The 19,293-nt window shown below is 45.8% G+C and overlaps 2 protein-coding genes across 7 annotated transcripts in view; one reads left to right on the plus strand and one right to left on the minus strand.

Annotated features, from left to right (window-relative positions):
* The window catches only part of LOC133381208 (zinc finger protein 585A-like), a 34,788-nt gene extending 15,495 nt beyond the window's left edge, over positions 1-19,293 (plus strand). For 3 of the 6 annotated variants that reach the window (XM_061619949.1, XM_061619951.1, XM_061619950.1), the window contains 6 exons: positions 1,785-1,895; positions 2,751-2,906; positions 6,977-9,187; positions 10,828-10,880; positions 13,356-13,435; positions 17,333-17,405. In XM_061619949.1, the coding sequence (XP_061475933.1) occupies positions 1,785-1,895; positions 2,751-2,906; positions 6,977-9,187; positions 10,828-10,880; positions 13,356-13,403 (2,579 nt within the window). In that variant the 3' untranslated portion in view covers positions 13,404-13,435; positions 17,333-17,405. Of the gene's footprint in view, positions 1-1,784; positions 1,896-2,750; positions 2,907-6,976; positions 9,188-10,827; positions 10,881-13,355; positions 13,436-17,332; positions 17,406-18,964 lie in introns of those variants that run through there. The other 3 variants (XM_061619953.1, XM_061619954.1, XM_061619952.1) reach the window with 3 other exon arrangements.
* On the minus strand, positions 4,314-5,294 carry LOC133381266 (CD82 antigen-like). The gene has a single exon (XM_061620160.1). The coding sequence runs from the start codon at positions 5,150-5,152 to the stop codon at positions 4,388-4,390; it is 765 nt and encodes a 254-aa protein (XP_061476144.1). The 5' UTR covers positions 5,153-5,294; the 3' UTR covers positions 4,314-4,387.

Consider the following 19,293-nt stretch of genomic DNA (forward strand, 5'->3'; position numbering starts at 1 on the left):
TGTTTTGTACACTGCTCAGATTTATATGTGCTATACAGTTGCATTTTGTTTTTAATCTCATTTTTTTATCTCTAGGTTTTATGTGTTTTTATTTTTTCTTGTTCCTATGTAAATCGCTCAAGGGTTTTTATTAGGCAGTATAAAAACTGCTTTTTTTATACAGTGGGTTGTAGCTTAGTGGTAGAGCATCTGCAGATTATTGCTGGGAACGTTGCGGTTAAGGGAAGGGGCCACAGCTCAGTGGCAGACCAAGTGCTTTGCATGCAGAAGATCCCTGACTCAATCTCCGGCATATCCGGGTAGGGCTGAGCGTGCCCCTTGTCTGAAACCCTACAGAGTGTGGCTACTAGTCAGTGAAGGCAATACTGAGATGGACCCAATGGACTGATTCCACAGAAGGCAGCTTCCTTTGTTCCTATTTAAACAGCTCTTCATTTAGAACCTTGAGGACTGGGATCTTATCGTTAAGGAAAGGGACCAGAGCTCAGTGGTAGAACATCTGCTCTGCATGCAGAAAATCCCAGGTTCAATCCCTGGTGTCTCCAGACTGACCTGGGAGAGACCCCAGCCTGGAATCCCAGAGAGCCACTATCAGTCATTGCGGAAAATCGTGAGCCAGATGGGCCAGTGGTCTGATTGCGTACCAGGCATCTTCCTGTGTTCCCAACTAGCAGTGCAGTGGAAAATTCGGACGTGCAGGGTCTCCCTGCATGATAGTCACACCACACCCCCTTGCAGCCATGCTCCCAGGATACATTGCCTCTTCTGCAATTACAGGATAACACTTCTGTGTGCTTAGGCTCCCCGCCCCCACCCCAAATCTCTCTTTCTAGGGGCTGAATGTTGCCAGAAACCTTTTGATTTTAAGAATTCTGAAATAAAGCCAAGTGTGGAACTAGGACTGGAAGACCAAGGTATTTTGCCATGAAGCTCACTTCTCACCCTGGGAGCCAATCTGCACGAGAGGAGAGGCGTGTGTTAACTGTCGAGAAGAGTCTTCTCAGTCACTGACTCACCTCCTTTCACTCTGATTGGAGCTAATAAGCACGAGAAGACAAGGAATCATGTTGACAACCAAGTGAGAAGACTCTTCTCGGTGACTAACATGCTCCCCTTTCATGCTGATTGGCTTGTACACACGGACCCTTCTGGGATTGAAAGCCTGCCCCTGTTGAGAGTGAAAATTGGATACTTGAATGGTTTTTGTTCCTCAGTTCAGAGATGAGAGAAATGTCATTGCCTACTATGTTGGAAAAAGTGGTTTCTGTACCCCCGGGGTGAGAGTCTAGTAGGGATCGTTTCTGCCCCCTTGAGTGAGAGACAAGGGGGAGTGTTTGTTATGAATGTTTTATTTAGTGTGTATGTGTGCCTTATTTGGTTGTATGTATGTAGATTTGAAGGGTTCTAATGGTATAGATATGTGAGTGCTGTTTTTAGGATGTGAGGTTGAATTATGTGAGTGCTTGGAATGTTGATATGTTTGAACTCATGTTTGATACTCATTTTTCAACTGTAATTAGATGGTCTAAATAAGATCTTGCTCCCAAAAAAGTAAGTGATCTACAACTCCCGCAACCCCAGATGACTACACCCCTATCAAACTGTGCAGCCAGAATTTGAAATGGCTAATTTTTTAGGATATCTTAGTTTCCCTTTAAAGCAAACCAAATAGGGCACTGCCTGTCCTTTCGGTCTTTAAGTATTTTCTTCCTTTTGGGGAGGGTGACAAGTTTTTGTCTTCTTCAGAATTCTTTATTTTTCCTCTCTCCTTGTTTATCCTCCAGAAGACGGGACTGTGAGCCACAGCCAAGCAGAGAGCATCCAAGTGGAAGTCCCTGCGTCGAAAGAAATCGTATCTCAGGAGGAAGTTTCCTCTGTGACTGAGGCTGCGGAAAGTGGGTGCCCATTATTTATATTTGGCGGGGAGGGGGGAGCAGCCAGGAAAGAGGGTAAAATCTAGTCATGGGTGTCTGCAGGGCATGGGAGGCTCCTGGTACAGGGCAGGTTGTGCACCACCCATGTTTGTAATTTTTTTCTGAATGCCAAAACTCCCCCACAAAGTGTGGTCCTTTCTCTGTTCCTCATAATTATATCCAATACATTTCCTCACGTTTAGAGATATTCTAGACTCTGTTCTCTCCATCTCATGCGCTGACCAATCATCTCTGGACATCACAGCCAATCACAATCATCCTTATTTCTCCACCCTCATCTCCAGGGATATAAAAACATTGATAATCAATTGAAAACCATTCCAAGTAGGAGTGGTTTATTTGGGGGCGGGTGGCTTCAAATCTCCATTTTGATTTTATTTCCTCCTCCCCAACCTCCAGTTAAACACTAGCCAATCAGGAGTCCTGAAAAAATGCACCAAATGTTCCATAGAGTTTGGGTAGGATTATGAACCACCTCCCCAACCAATCAGATGCATACCTTTCACTCTGGGCCAAGCAGAGGAACGCATTTGCAATCCACGTCTGTTGGTCTTCTTTGAGGCTGTGCTCATGTTCCCTGTTTTTTTTGCAGGCAGCATGGCCTTTCCTCAATCCCAGCCAGATCTCTCTGAGTTCATTGTTCTACCGTTCTTCACTACTATTTATCTCTCTGTGTGTCTGTATGAGAATCTGCTTTTATTCTTGGCCCCTGGCCTCAGGGAAAGGCAAGGCTGGGAATGCATAAACCTGGGTTTCTGTTTTGTTTTGTTTCTGAGGCTCCAAGTCTCTCTCTCTCTCTCCCTCTCATCTTGATAGTTATGCCAGCCAGTGACAGGTGGCTGAGTGACGATGAGGCGGAGCTGTGCGAAGGGAGCGAGGGCGTAGAAGCTGAGATCATCTCTGGGAATCTGGATGGGACAAAGATGAGAGAGAGAAGCGAGACGGATGGGCCGAGAAGGAAGAAACTGGCAGGTAGCTGCTTAGACACGTTTGGCGGGACCTTTTATTGAAGCCCTTCCCCAAGCTTTGGTCTCTAGATGATGAAGTTGGACTGCAACCCCCATCATTCCTGGCAGCTTGCCACCTTGGCTGGGGAAGATGGGAGATGTAGTCTGACTCAGTGGGCGGGATGCTGACCCTGTGACTCCCCCATCCTCCTTTGTGTTAGTTCAGAAATGCTTTCCGCCTCCTTCCATTTTCCTTTTTTGAGATACCTGCAGAACAGAGTCTTTACAGGAGCAGAGGAAGAAAAGCTGTGGGAAGGGAAATGCCCCTTCTCTAGTAATATGCAGTCTCTGAAATGCCTACAAGCCAACATAATCCAGAAGGCAAAACAGGGACATCCATAAGGGGTTTTTTTGGGAGGGGGGAGGCAGGCAAAGGGTGGTATACAGTGCTAGTCTTACTTAGACATGACTAAGTTAGGTTCATTAATTTATTATTTGTTTATTACAGTTATATCCTGCCATTCTTTCATCATGGAACCTAAGGTGGCATACATGTGGGTGCAGGCAGTCTCCCATCCAGGCACTGACCAGACCCAGACCCGCTTAGCTTCAGGAAGAGGGTGGCCTCATGTGCCTTCAGACCATAGCCTGGGTCTGAGTAGGACTTAGTTGAATGCAACCCAAAGTAAAATGCTGAAAAAGGAGCAGGCTAGTTTCTCACCACACGCACAAAAAAGAGTACATTTTGTCTATCTCAGGTTCCACAAATGCTAGAAACCTACTCTTTTTTTAAAAAAAGAAGAAAAAGTGAAAGCTGGCAATCTGGGGGTTATGATTTCTCTGGGGAGTAGCTCCCCGCCCCACCCCACAGATGTCTATGACGAGGAGGAGCATGGCAGCAAATGTGTGAAATTAAAATCAAAGGGTTGCTGGTGAGATCGTAAGCTTGTGTCTGTGCCAATCTTTAGCCTGATTGGTGTCCAAAAGACTGAGCAGTAAGTAAAAAGACATCTTTTATTTTTTTAGGTAATGGGTGACATATCGCAAAATATGCAAGATTGGAGATACAGTTTGGGGAAGTAGCCAAAGCGCCCTCCTCCCTCCCTCCACTACAATTGTTCCTAGTTGGATAGATGTATGATACTAGAGAGCCGCAAAGGAGGTATATTCAAAGCCTAGTCACGATGGGCCCAGAAATGGATAAGAAATTAAGGAAGGAGCTGGCATTAGAGGTGCAGGGCATCAGCTTGACTTGGAGGGAGGCTTTAAAACGACCTGCTTTGCAGGGGAAGCAATCAAGAGAAAGGAGACGGTTGCGCAACCCCTTGATTCCCTTGGAGAATTCATGGTTGCATACGCAACCCAAATTGCTCTCCTGCAAGCCTAGATGTCACGGGAGGAACGGCAAGTACCGCAGACAGATCTGGGAATGAGGAAGGAAATGTTCCACTTGCTCCGGGGTGGCGCCTGCCAGGGCCGGCTTCTCTTGCCACTGGGCCCCACCCCTCAGTGTATTTTGTTCTTGCAGAGGCAAATGGAGAGCCCCATTGCCAACAGCTCGGTGAGGCTGACCCCTGCACAGACGCCAAGGATGGCGTGATAGTTCTCATGCAGCCAGTTCTGCATGGCTGCCGCACAGCCCTTCTTCCTCACCGGCCAGTCGTCAAACGTGTTGTTGGAAGAAGCGGCCAATGAGCAGAAGCCCATGTCTTTCGGGGAGCCAGTTGCGTTAACGCCACAAGAGCAAGGGTAGGACGTCCACTTGCTGTCCTGGAGGAAGGTGTTGTTTTTCCAGTTTTCCGGCCCAGTCCAGCCACAGCAAGACATCTGGGTCTGGAAAGAGTCCCAGGCAATCATCGCGGTCCTGTTGCTTTCGTGCCTCAGGTCGTAATTCTGGATGAGGTGGATGACGTACGTGGACGCTTCTTCCTTGAGTTTGTTTGCGCGGACGTAGATGAGCATGCCGGCGACTATCTGGGCTGTGAGAAGGAGCAGCAGGCCGGTGAAGTACAGTCCCAAGAAGCACCGGATCCCACTGAATGCCCCGATGCAGCCCAGGAGCCCCATCACCATTGTGATGGCCCCGACGCTGATGAGGACATAGGGCCCGGACCGGAAGGAGGACAGCGAGATCTGCTGGATTGAAATTAAGTTCTTTTTGTCGGCCAGAATCCATATGCCGCTGCCCAGGATCATGGCGCCCAAGACAAAGAAAAGGTGGTTGAAGAAGAAGAGGGAGTACGTGGTGGCTTTCCGCCAGTGCTGCTTCATCTTTTTACGGAGACGTCTGCTTCTGCTTCAGAACTTGGAACCCCCAGTTTTAAAAAAAATAACCGACAGAACTGCTGCACACAGGCATACATACACCCTCCCCCCCCAGTGGAACAGCTGAACAGTCTCCAGGTGTAGATGAGACTCGCATTTTCTGTTACCGTCCACATGGGTTGCTCTAGTCCTTCTGTGTGTGGGGTTTTTTTTCTTCCTCTTTGTAATGTCTCCTCCTCCATGTGTTTTCCCTCCCCTAACCCCACTTGGCAGTGGAGCGTTCAAAAGGGGCATTTCTCCCCTCCTCGTAGTGTGAAGTGGTACAATCCATTCTACCTCCTCAGTTCCTCTAACGTGGTGGATTCCAACTCCTAATGGCCAGCGGTCGAGTGATGGAAGTTGGAAGCGCAGCAACGTCTGCAAAAAAAAATGTTTTACAAAAATATATTTTAAAAAATCAATCTACCCCTTTAGATAAAGGATGGATGGATAGATTTTTTTAAAAACATAACAATTATTTCTACTTATAGCCCGCCTTTCACCAAATGGTCCTAGATGCATTACAAGAATATAACCATTAAAATAAATACTTTTGACTTTCACGTGTCTCTTGAAGACTTTTTTTTTATGCCAACAAAGCTATGAGGAGGTTTGAAAGTTTCTTGAGTAGCCAGTCGTTTTCATTGTGGTTCTGCCCTGCTTTTAAAGGTTGATTTTGTTGCTGTGCCTTGCGCTGATGTTTTTGTGAGGGCAGCATATAAATACTTTTATTGATAAATAAATTTAAAAAGAAAATTCCACCAAAAAACAACCATTATCAGACTAACCAAAGAGTAGCACAGGGCTGCCAAGATGAAATATCTCCTGGACTCTTTTAAATGTTAGGCCTTTTAACTTCTTGCCAATTGTTCAGAATTATCTGCTGGTGGTATTATGTGGTTTTATTGTGCTCTGACATTTTAATTGTGCAAACTGATCTTGGACCAATTTCAGTCAAGGTCAGCATCTAAATATTTTAAATAAGTGACATAGGCATAGCCTGGCTTGTACCCTAAGTCATTGCTTTTAAATTTGTATGTGAGCAAAAAGAATTGCTTTTGAACAAAATGCATTCTTTGTAGCTGAAGCGTGCATGTGTCTTAGAAGAGGTGTTCCCTCCTGGGTGAGTGAAGGAACGATGCCTCTTTCTGTGTGGAAAAGGAGGAGGAATGCTTCTTTTGAGATAGTTTTGAAAAAGGCATTCCTGTCTGTGTGTGAGGGAAGGGGGGATGTTGTCCTAAAGTGGTGCAGTTTTTCTATTACCTGTATTGAAAAAGGAGACATTTTAAAAAATCTGTATCCTTTTTAATCAGGGGACCTTTTTGGTTGATCTTTTTTAAAAAAAATAATAATCTAAGCGATTGTTTTGACATTAGTCCTAGTCATCATCATTTAATACATGCATCATATCTACTATCTACTAATAGCAATCTGAATGATCTAAGTAGTAGGTAGCCACAATGGCACCTCCCACACATAAGAAGAAGGTGTCAGTGGGCTTGGTGGAACCTCGAGGCTTGCAGAAGTACAAAAACTCTTTAGGGAAAAAAATCCCTAAGGTGGGAGGAATCTCCCCCCCAAAAAAGCCCAACAAGAACTTATCATTCTGTGCCCACTGATCATACTTGACTGTTGGGGGGGACAAAACCAGGTGGGAGAGGGAATGGAATGGAGTATCAAAGAACAAGGCATGGCTGGCTGGCTGAAATAGCGAACAGGACACTCCCCATTTTAATATTTTTGTTGCAGGGCCCACTTGTAATTCTCTCTTTGTTTTTTTTTTTCCCCCAGCAGGCAATGATGAAGTGCAGGGGAATCTAGAGGGGAGTCAGCTGGAAACAGCTGAGCAAGGAGGAGGAGAAACTTTGGGGAAAGTCGGTGGGAAATCTCTCCAAAGTCTTAAGGCTGAAGAGACGTCTGGAAGTCTGCAGGGTGCAAAACGCTCCCAGGAAACTTTTCAAGAGATACCAGCCAAAGAGAATCCATATAAATGTTCATACTGTGAGGAAAGTTTCCATAAGCGGTCTCAGCTGGTGATACACCAGAGAGGACATGCCGGAGAGAAACCTTATAGTTGCTCCCAGTGCGGCCAGTCTTTCTCTTCCCGCCCTGAACTTCTCGGCCATGAAACAAGCCACACAGGTGAGAAACCCTATCAGTGCTCAGACTGTGGGAAAAGCTTTCGTGAACAAGCGTATGTTCTCCAGCACAAGAGGATCCACACGGGGGAGAGGCCATATGCCTGCTCTGAGTGTGGGAAGAGCTACTTCCGCAGAGGGTCCCTTATTCTGCATGAGAGAATCCACACAGGAGAGAAGCTGTATAAGTGCCCAGACTGTGGTAAAAGCTTCAATCGGAAGCCACACCTTGCCGTGCACAGGAGGATCCACACAGGGGAGAAACCCTACGAATGCTCAGACTGTGGGAAGAACTTCACTGTGAAATCTGCTCTTAATGTGCACATGAGGACCCATTCTGAAGAGAAACCATACCAGTGCTCAGACTGCGGGAAAAGCTTCCGTGAGAAAGGCACCCTCAACATACACAAGCAGAGCCATACGGCGGAGAAACCATATCAGTGCTCTGAGTGTGGGAAATGCTTCCGTTACACAGCATCATTTAGGAGACATAAGAAAAGCCATTCGGTAGGATCAGTCTTGAAATCATACGAATGCCCCGAGTGTGGGAAAAGCTTTGGTCGCAAAGATTACCTTATCACACACCGGAGAATTCACACGGGAGAGAAGCCTTACATGTGCTCAGTGTGTGGGAAAAGTTTTAATCACGGTGCAACCCTTGTCACACATAAGAGGACCCATACAGGAGAGAAGCCATATGAGTGCTCTGAGTGTGAGAAAAGTTTCAAGCAGATTTCAGGCCTTATTACACACCGGAGAACCCACACAGGAGAGAAACCATACGAATGTTCTGACTGTGGCAAACGCTTCATCCTGAAATCATATCTTGATGTACATAAGAGAACTCACACTGGAGAAAGGCCATATCAGTGTTCACATTGTGGGAAAGGATTCTCATGCTCCTCTTATCTTTTGAGGCATGAGAAAACCCACACCGGGGAGCGATCACACACATGCTCTGACTGTGGCCAAAGCTTCCATTGGAAACGCTCCCTGATCATGCACATGAGAAAACACACAGGGGAGCAGAATCTACATGAATGTGCAGTCTGTGGCAAAAGCTTCAGTTGGTCATCAGCTCTTAATGTACACATGAGGAGCCACACAGGGGAGAAACCATACGTGTGCTCTGAGTGTGGGAAAAGTTTCAGTGGCAAATGGATCCTCATTCAGCACAAGAGAATCCACACAGGTGAGAAGCCATATGAATGCCCTGAGTGTGGGAAAAGCTTCCATGTGAAATCTTCCCTTCTTGCACACCAAAAGACCCACACAGGAGAGAAGCCGCATGAATGCTCCGAGTGCGGGAAAAGCTACAGCGTGAAAGCAAATTATGTTGCGCACCTGAGGACTCACACAGGGGAAAAGCCATACGAATGCTCTGAATGTGGGAAAAGCTTCTACAAGAAAGACCGTCTTATGACACATAAGAGAACCCACACGGGAGAGAAACCGTACCAGTGCTCTGAGTGTGGGAAAGGGTTCAACTGGAAAGTCGGTCTGATTAACCACATGAGAATCCACACGGGAGAGAAGCCCTACGCGTGTGCCTCGTGTGGGAAGTGCTTCCATAAAAAAGACCACCTTGCGAGGCATGAGATCATCCACACGGGAGAGAAGCCCTACGCCTGCTTCGACTGTGGGAAAAGCTTTAATCAGAAAGTTGCCCTCCTTGTGCACAAGAGGACTCATACGGGAGAGAAACCGTATAAATGCTCCGAGTGTGGGAAAAGCTTCAGTTGGAAAAAATCCCTGATTACTCACAAGGCAGCACACACTGGAAAGAAGCCGTATCAGTGCTCTGAGTGTACAGAAAGCTTCAGCAGACGATCCCACCTTGCCGAACACGAGAGGACCCACATAGGTGAGAAGCTGCAGGGAAAATGTGGCTTGTAAAATCAGAAGCCAGTCCCTTCCTGGTGCTAGCTGTTGGGGCCAGTAGCCTAGGGATGGGGCACCACCTTTCTAGGTTCTACCCTCGGCATCCCTGGTTTAAAAGGACCCCTGATAGCACGCCAAGGAAGGGCCGTAGCTTAGTGGAATAGTGCATGCTTTGTGTGGAAAACATCCCAGTTTGCATTTCAATCCCTAGAGCTTGCAGAACGCAACACTTTCTCTAGGTGCAAAATTTGGATTGCCTCGATGCAGAAATTTCACTGATGTTGTAGAGAATGCTATGGTTTAATTGTTATTGTGAACAAAGCTGATCTTCAGCGGCAGAGCACCTGTTTTGGTTGCTGAAGGTCCCAGGCTGAATCCTCGGCATCTCCAGGTAAGGCTGGGAATGTGCCCCGTCTAAAATTCTAAGAGAGCTGCTGCCAGTCAGTGTAGACAGTACTGATGTAGATACACTGCTGGCCTGATGCACAGCTTCCTATGTTCCTAGGAAGATCTCTTGGCTAAGACCTTGGATGTCTCAGGTAATACTGGGCTAGATAGACCAATGGTCCAATAATGAGATGGGAAACGAGTGGCTCTCCAGATGTTGCTGGACTCCCAACTTTCATCAGCCCCAACTAGCTTGGCCAATGGTAAGTATGAGGGGAGATGGAGTCCAACAGCATCTGGAGGGCCACAGGTTCCCTTTCCCTGTATTAGACCAAGCTAAATGCCCGTCTAGTCCAGCATCCTCTCCCCCACAGGGACCATCCGGATGCCCTTAGGAAGCCCACAAGCAGGGCACGGAGGAATCAGCCCTCTTTTTTGCCCTCCACCAAATTGTTATGCAGAGGTATACTGCCGCTATATGCCGAGGTTCCATATAACCGTCATGAATTGTAGCCATTGATAGCCGCCGCCTCCTTGAATTTGTCTGATCCCCCTTTTAAGTCATCTAGGCTACCACTCCATCTCGCAGCAACGATTCATTGTGTATTTATGTTTGCTTCTTTTGAACCGACCTTCTGTCAATTTCATTGGACCACCCAGAGTTGTATGGTAAAGTGCGAGTGGAAGTATAACTTTGCTTTGTCTGTTTTAACCACCACATAATGGGACTCCACCAGTCCGGACTGTCCTTTTTTATGGTTTGTCTCTCCGCTCTAGCACAGATCTCACTAGATCCCCCCGCTAGGCAGCACCACCAGTCACATTCTATAACCAATGTTCCCAGAGACCTTGCCTGAGTCTCTATCCGGTTACATTTGTGACTGCGTGCTTATGCTGTTCCCAACCCCTTGTATCAATGTAGATAACTCATATAACTCGGGGTTGCTCTGGATACTTGTAATGTTATTATTCTCCTCTTCACCGCTGCCACCATTTGTTACTGTTGCCCTTCAGCCTTGGTAATTACCTTACCCTCCCTTCTGGTCTGTGAAACCCCAGCCAAGGATCAGGCCTTCGGTAAACCAAAATAGTATTTATTAAATAACAGAAATAACAAGATTACTTTTCTAATGGTACTTAATAATGGTACCACATAATGTTATAAGCCTCCACCCTATATGTTGTCCCCTCTCCCCCATTAATATGCCCCACTGAATTATTTTTTGTCCATTTCAGGTTTTGTTGCGGAATCTTCAGAACTCACTGTGGAAGAAATCAGCACCGCCGTGGTAAGGAAGAACTCCGCTCGTCTTGCTTTGCTTACAGAAACTTTTAACGTGAAGTGTTGGTTTTCCTCTGTGACAGGGATGGGGGGAACCTTTGTTTGGAGCGAGGGCCGCGTTTCTTTCTGGACAGCCTTCCAAGGGCCGCATGCCTGTGTTGGGCAGGGCCACAAGCAAAAGTGGGCAGAGCAACGAATGTAAATTTTACCTTTGCACAGGGGGCAAGTTTTACACCTGCTCCCCCTCAACCTTCCATTGAGGCATGATCAGAGTTCAGCGACACGTTCCAGCCAGGCAAAACCACCCAGAGGGTACAAAGGAGGGCTGTGAAGTGGGGGGAGGGCTGAGGAAGGTGTGTGGCCTGGGGAAAGTTCCAAGGGTCAGATAGGGAGGCCTAGAGGATTGCATTAGGGCCCTGAGCCTGAAGTCCCGCCCTCTGCTCTGGGACATTGTCCCTCTATGATGAAGTACAAGATTGTATTTAAATGCTCAGGGAATTGCATGCAGACCTGTGAGTGAGCTGCCCGAGGAGGGCCAGAGCTCTCCATCCCTCCCCTGTGCACAGCACAGCAAGCAAGTGCAGCTTTGGAATTGGTGGTTAAAATCAGTGTAGTTTCGAAAGGGTCAGACAGCCATCTTGATTCAAAACGGCATCCAGCTGTATCCAAACATAGATGACAGCCTGCTCCACGAGCTAGAGGGAGCCCCAGCTGACAAAGCGTCAAGGCGAGTTAAGCAGCAGAGCGAGTTCGGCAGCAGGGCGAGGAGGCCAGGGCCCCCCACTCTGCCCGTCTGTTCCCTGACCTCAACTAAACCGCAGTCTCCAACCCATTGACGTAATAAACCTTAAACAAAACTATGCAGGTAAGAAGCCAGCAGGGGTGTGGGGGCTTTCCAGTGTTTTGCACCGCCTGCAGCATGTACGACTATCTGCCTGTTGGACAGAAGTCGTGGGTGTGCTCTCGGTGCAATGAGCTCCTGGCTCTCCGGGAACGACTTCATTTCCTTGAGGCCAAGGTGGCGGACCTGGAAAAGCTGAGAGAGGCAGAGAGGTGTGTAGAGGAGGCCTTCAGGGACGTTATAGCTGTGTCCCACTCCAAGGATGATAGCTCTCCTGCTATCATGGAGAACGATGGTCTCGGGGAAGGAGAGCATCCAGCTGAGGAAGAGGGAAACGATCCCTTAGAAGGGACCCATTCCTTGGGGGATGAGCAGCTATCCTCTCCTGCCGAGGATATATCTCCAGGGGGTGGAGGGATCCTTGTAGTGGGTGATTCGATCATTAGGAACATAGACAGTGGGGTGTGTGATGGGCGTGTAGACCGCAAGGTGTTTTGCCTGCCTGGTGCGAAGGTTGCGGATATCGCCCGTCGTTTAGATAGTTTGGTAGACAGTGCTGGGAAGGAGTCAGTGGTCGTGGTGCACGTTGGCACCAAGGACATGGGGAAATGCAGCCGTGAGGTCCTGGAAGCAAAATTTAGGTTGCTAGGTAGGATGCTGAAAGCCAGGACCTCCAAGGTGGCTTTCTCTGAAATGCTACCGGTTCCACGCGCAGGACCAGCCAGACAGGCCCAGCTTCGCAGTCTCAATGCGTGGATGAGACGATGGTGTCGGGTGGAAGGGTTCGGATTTGTTAGGCACTGGGGAACATTTTGGGACAAGCCGGGCCTGTACAAAAGGGACGGGCTCCACTTGAACCAGAATGGAACCAGACTGCTGGCACTTAAAATTAAAAAGGTAGCAGAGCAGCTTTTAAACTGACTGAGGGGGGAAACCCAACAGGAGCTGAGAAAGGACCGGTTCGGAATAAACCTCCCCCCTGGGATAAAAACCAAAGAAATGATGAAATTTTAAAAGGGGTAGGCCTAGAAGTAGGCATTGTGAGAGCAGGGGCACAGGATATAAATTCAGAAGAGCAAAATTACCACAGGCCTAACCACAAGTGCCAAAGACACTTGAAGAGAGACACTGCTTACAAGTGCCTGTACGCTAATGCTAGGAGCCTCCGAACCAAGATGGGAGAACTGGAGTGCTTGGTCTTAGAGAAGAGCATTGATATAGTGAGCATAACGGAGACCTGGTGGAATGGAGAAAACCGGTGGGATACGGTTATCCCTGGATATAAACTATATCGGAAGGACAGGGAAGGACGTATTGGTGGCGGAGTCGCTCTATACGTGAAAGAAGGCATTGAATCCAGCAAGCTCGAAACCCCAAAAGAGGCAGACTCCTCCACAGAATCGTTGTGGGTGGTGATACCGTGCCCCAGGAGGGACTTAATACTGGGAACGATCTATCGTCCCCCTGATCAAAATGCTGAGGGAGACCTGGAGATGAGATATGAAATTGAGGAAGCATCCAAACTAGGAAATGTGGTAGTAATGGGTGACTTCAACTACCCGGACATAGACTGGCTGCATATGTGTTCCAGTCATGACAAAGAAGCAAAGTTTCTAGATATTCTAAATGACTATTCCCTAGATCAGTTGGTCATGGAACCGACCAGAGGGACGGCAACTCTGGACTTAATCCTCAGTGGGGACCGGGACCTGGTGCGAGATGTAAGTGTTGTTGAACCGATTGGGAGCAGTGACCACAGTGCTATTAAATTAAACATACATGTAACTGGCCAATTGCCAAGAAAATCCAACACGGTCACATTTGACTTCAAAAGAGGAAACTTCACAAAAATGAGGGGATTGGTAAAAAGAAAGCTGAAAAACAAAGTCCAGAGGGTCACATCACTCGAAAATGCTTGGAAGTTGTTTAAAAACACTATATTAGAAGCTCAACTGGAGTGCATAGCGCAGATCAGAAAAGGTACCGCCAGGGCCAAGAAGATGCCAGCATGGTTAACGAGCAAAGTCAAGGAAGCTCTTAGAGGCAAAAAGTCTTCCTTCAGAAAATGGAAGTCTTGTCCGAATGAAGAAAATAAAAAAGAACACAAACTCTGGCAAAAGAAATGCAAGAAGACAATGAGGGATGCTAAAAAAGAATTTGAGGAGCACATTGCTAAGAACATAAAAACCAACAACAAAAAATTCTATAAATACATTCAAAGCAGGAGACCATCTAGGGAGACGATTGGACCCTTGGATGATAAGGGAGTCAAAGGTGTACTAAAGAACGATAAGGAGATTGCAGAGAAGCTAAATGAATTCTTTGCATCTGTCTTCACAGTGGAAGATATAGGGCAGATCCCTGAACCTGAACTAACATTTGCAGGAAGGGATTCTGAGGAACTAAGACAAATAGTGGTAACGAGAGAGGAAGTTCTAAGCTTAATGGACAATATAAAAACTGACAAATCACCGGGCCCGGATGGCATCCACCCGAGAGTTCTCAAAGAACTCAAAGGTGAAATTGCTGATCTGCTAACTAAAATATGTCACTTGTCCCTCGGGTCCTCCTCCGTGCCTGAGGACTGGAAAGTGGCAAATGTAACACCAATCTTCAAAAAGGGATCCAGAGGGGATCCCGGAAATTACAGGCCAGTTAGCTTAACTTCTGTCCCTGGAAAACTGGTAGAAAGTATGATTAAAGCTAGATTAACTAAGCACATAGAAGAACAAGCCTTGCTGAAGCAGAGCCAGCATGGCTTCTGCAAGGGAAAGTCCTGTCTCAGTAACCTATTAGAATTCTTTGAGAGTGTCAACAAGCATATAGATAGAGGTGATCCAGTGGACATAGTGTACTTAGACTTTCAAAAAGCGTTTGACAAGGTACCTCACCAAAGGCTTCTGAGGAAGCTTAGCAGTCATGGAATAAGAGGAGAGGTCCTCTTGTGGATAAGGAATTGGTTAAGAAGCAGAAAGCAGAGAGTAGGAATCAACGGACAGTTCTCCCAATGGAGGGCTGTAGAAAGTGGAGTCCCTCAAGGATCGGTATTGGGACCTGTACTTTTCAACTTGTTCATTAATGACCTAGAATTAGGAGTGAGCAGTGAAGTGGCCAAGTTTGCTGACGACACTAAATTGTTCAGGGTTGTTAAAACAAAAAGGGATTGCGAAGAGCTCCAAAAAGACCTCTCCAAACTGAGTGAATGGGCGGAAAAATGGCAAATGCAATTCAATATAAACAAGTGTAAAATTATGCATATTGGAGCAAAAAATCTGAATTTCACATATACGCTCATGGGGTCTGAACTGGCGGTGACCGACCAGGAGAGAGACCTCGGGGTTGTAGTGGACAGCACGATGAAAATGTCGACCCAGTGTGCGGCAGCTGTGAAAAAGGCAAATTCCATGCTAGCAATAATTAGGAAAGGTATTGAAAATAAAACAGCCGATATCATAATGCCGTTGTATAAATCTATGGTGCGGCCGCATTTGGAATACTGTGTACAGTTCTGGTCGCCTCATCTCAAAAAGGATATTATAGAGTTGGAAAAGGTTCAGAAGAGGGCAACCAGAATGATCACGGGGATGGAGCGACTCCCTTACGAGGAAAGGTTGCAGCATTTGGGGCTTTTTAGTTTAGAGAAAAGGCGGGTCAGAGGAGACATGATAGAAGTGTATAAAATTATGCATGGCATTGAGAAAGTGGATAGAGAAAAGTTCTTCTCCCTCTCTGATAATACTAGAACTCGTGGACATTCAAAGAAGCTGAATGTTGGAAGATTCAGGACAGACAAAAGGAAGTACTTCTTTACTCAGCGCATAGTTAAACTATGGAATTTGCTCCCACAAGATGCAGTAATGGCCACCAGCTTGGATGGCTTTAAAAGAAGATTAGACAAATTCATGGAGGACAGGGCTATCAATGGCTACTAGCCATGATGGCTGTGCTCTGCCACCCTAGTCAGAGGCAGCATGCTTCTGAAAACCAGTTGCCGGAAGCCTCAGGAGGGGAGAGTGTTCTTGCACTTGGGTCCTGCTTGCGGGCTTCCCCCAGGCACCTGGTTGGCCACTGTGAGAACAGGATGCTGGACTTGATGGGCCACTGGCCTGATCCAGCAGGCTCTTCTTATGTTCTTATGTTCTTATGTCCTTGATCTTGTTATTCGTTAATTAATCGCCTTCCACACAAGCATCTCAAGGCAATATGCCATAAAAAACCCTAGGAGATTTAAGACACAAAATAGGCACCTATAGACCCATTCATCCAGCTAGGAAAGCCCGTTGGAGCAAAAACATCTTCACTTGTTTCTGGAAAGTTGCGGGTAGTGTGTGCCTGTTGTATCTCAGGAGCCATCATGCAAAATTTGGCTACAGTATCTTAAGAGGCTTCCAAATGCATAGCGAACAAACGACTTTCCAAAATGTAGAGTAGATTTGGTGGTCTTGCGCAACAGAACTGCTTCCTCGAAAGACTGGACTTTTTCCAAAAAGGTAAATAATAGAAAATTACTGATGCAGGGTCGTTTAACTTTCCCCAAAACAAATAAAAATGTATGCTATTGAAATAGCCAACATTGGCTATCTCCCTGCAAACAAATCAGGGTGAATCTGCAGAACAGAGGTCATCTGGAAGCACCCTTAAAACACTACATGGGGCACATAGAATGCTGTCATTGCAACATGCTGTGTGGGGCTGCCCTTGAAGACCAGTCGGGAACCTCCGTTGGTTCAAAATGCAGCAGCCAGATTACTGGCTGGGATTCCATTTAGATGTCACATAACCTATTTTAAAACAGCTGCGTTTGTTGCCAGTTCGTTTTGGGGCTCAATGCAAGGTGCTCACGTTAGTGTTTTAAAGTCCTAAACCACTTCCAGAGCTTGGAAAAGTTACTTTTTTGAACTACAGCTCCCATCAGCCCCAGCCAGCATGGCCACTGGATTGGGCTGATGGGAGTTGTAGTTCAAAAAAGTAACTTTTCCAAGCTCTGCCTGAGGTCCCAAATATCTGAAAGACCGCCTCCTTCCCTATAGACCCTCTGGAGTGTTGAGATTGGTGAAAGGGGCCCTCTTGGTTGTTTTGGCACCTTCAGAAGGGTGGGGTGGGGGTGGCCAAGGAGAGGGCATTCTCTGTGGCATCCTCTGAGCTCTCCCCGCAGAGGCGCATCTGGCACCTCCATTGTACAGCTGCTTCCTCTTCTTCTTCTTCCTCTTGTTGTTGTTTATTTTGTATACCGCTTCATACTTGAAAAGAAGCCTCTATGCATTTTAGCGTTGAAAAAAAATCAAACCAAATTACACATTTAAAACAATACAAAGTATTTGAAATAAACCATCTTAAACATTAACATCTTAACATTAACAATAAACGTCATAAAAACCAAATTACACCTTTAAAGTAATACTTAACTTTTTTTAAAAAAACCTGAAACATTAATATAACCTAAAATAACTAACATAATAAATAATAACTTAATAATCAGATTATTATTAAGATAATGCAATTCTGGCCTGGTGTTGCGTTTAAATCAGGAACCAAGTCTGGAGATGCAAAACTGCCTTTCCTAAACTGGACTGTGTAGATGAGTGTTTTCTTACTTTTCGCCCTCTTAATTGTTCCAGATGAGCTTGGATTGCAATGCCATTATTTTGACCACTGCCGTGTAAAGCAGGATCATCAGAAAGCTAAACTTGGGTAAGACGAACAAGCACCAGCGTGGTGTAGCGAGTGGTGTGTTGGACTAGGACCGGGGAGACGTAGATTCAAATCCCCTGTCCAGACATGGAGGTCACTGTGTGAGGATAAGCTAGTCACTTTGTCTTAGCTCAACCTACCTCACAGGGTTGTTATGAGGGTAAAGTGGGGTGGAGCACCATGCAGGTCCCACCATGAACTCCATGGAAGAAGAATGGGTATTAAATGCAGTAAATAGCGATAATTCCCAAACTCAGTCCTGCTGTATTACTTTTAAATCCCTGGATATTCTGGGACTTGGATATCTGAAGAACCATATTCTCCCTTAAGAATCTGCAAGCCATCCCAGAATAAACTCTGGGAATTAGCTCTCACATCAAAATTAACATACTATTTAAGATCAAACGACAAAAGTTATGAGCAGAAGATATGTACAGAAATATGGTCTCATTTTAGAATTCAGAGAAATCTTTGCCTCCCAAAGGCTCAGTACGGTTTTGATATGTGGTTTTGATATGATCTAAAAGAATAAACAATCCAAGACCACATTGACAATCATGGCTTCCCCCAAAGGGTCTTGGGAACTGTAGTTTGTTGTATGGTGCTGAGACTTGTTAGGAGGCTCTCTGTTCCCCTCACGGAGCTACAATTTCCAGAGTGGTTTAACAGTCAGCCTCTCTTCCCAGGGAACTCTGGGAATTGTAGCTCTGAGAGGGGAATAAGGGGTCTCCTAACAGCTCTCAGCACCCTTCACAAACTACACTTCCCAGGATTCTTTGGGGGAAGCCATGACTAAAGTGGAATAATACTTTAATGAATGTATGGTGTGAAAGTGGCTAAACTGTTTCCAGCACTCATCAGAACAATATGTTGTTAGAAAAGATGTCAAAAGACAGTGTAACAGGAAGTCCAAACAAGCAACATAGCTGTGCAAATTAATAATAGTTTTATTGAATGCCAATACTATTTCCAAATTATTCACTTATTTTCTTTTGTACAGTAATGGTATGTTCAAATGACAGAAGTATACTTACTTTTCATTTGCTGTCTTTGTTTTTCTAATCCGTGCAATCAGACATACTGTGAAATTTTGTTGGGAAAAGTTTTATCTATAAAGGGAACCTACTCGTGTACTCAGATCAACAAGGCAGACCTGGTTTTGTGTCATTCCACTGTTGGAAATACGGGTGGGCCTTCCCCAAGGGTCGCAAAACGAGGACAAGTTTATATACCTTACAGGAATGCAGAATAAATTATGTAAATTAAGGCTGCTTTACCTGATAATTCATGCAAGGCTCAAAATACAGGTTTGCCTAGTGCACAGATTAGATTTTCTAGGTGCAGAAATCTTAAGTGGTTTTAAAAAAACAAACAAGGCATTCACAAGGCTATGGATACTAACCTACAAGCATTGTAGCAGATTGTTTATTATTTGTGGAAAAGATTCTTACGTTTTGACAACCTATTTTAGAAAGCAGATGGGTTTGTAGACTCTCTCACTCTCTCTTCTCCCCCTAAGAGAGTCCTTGTGATATCATTTTATTTTCTCTCCCTTACAGGATTCTGGAATCCAGCCATTTAAACTGATTTAAAACCTGATTTTATTTTTAAAAAAAACTTTTTTCATAAGCCGCAGCAGAGTACCTTTTAACATTGTGAAGAATTGTGTGGGAAACACATCCCTTTCCAGGGTTCAGTTATCTTTCACCTGCTTCAAAATTCCTGCCATCTCTCCTAAGATTATCTCTCTCCCCCCCCCTCAATTCTCCGGACCATTCAGCTAAAGCACCCATCCGAGACTCATATCTGTTAACGTAATATGGAAACCATTGTCTTTGTTTTCATTTTCCGAAGAACATAGCTCTGAATAAAATTCTTTAGAATTGAA

The sequence above is a fragment of the Rhineura floridana genome, chromosome 3, assembly GCF_030035675.1.
Source record: "Rhineura floridana isolate rRhiFlo1 chromosome 3, rRhiFlo1.hap2, whole genome shotgun sequence".
In the NCBI taxonomy this organism is placed as follows: Eukaryota; Metazoa; Chordata; class Lepidosauria; order Squamata; family Rhineuridae; genus Rhineura; species Rhineura floridana.

Bases quoted from the DNA above. Each gene is read 5' to 3' on its own strand.
- LOC133381266 (XM_061620160.1), bottom strand. From the start codon at position 5,152: ATGAAGCAGCACTGGCGGAAAGCCACCACGTACTCCCTCTTCTTCTTC.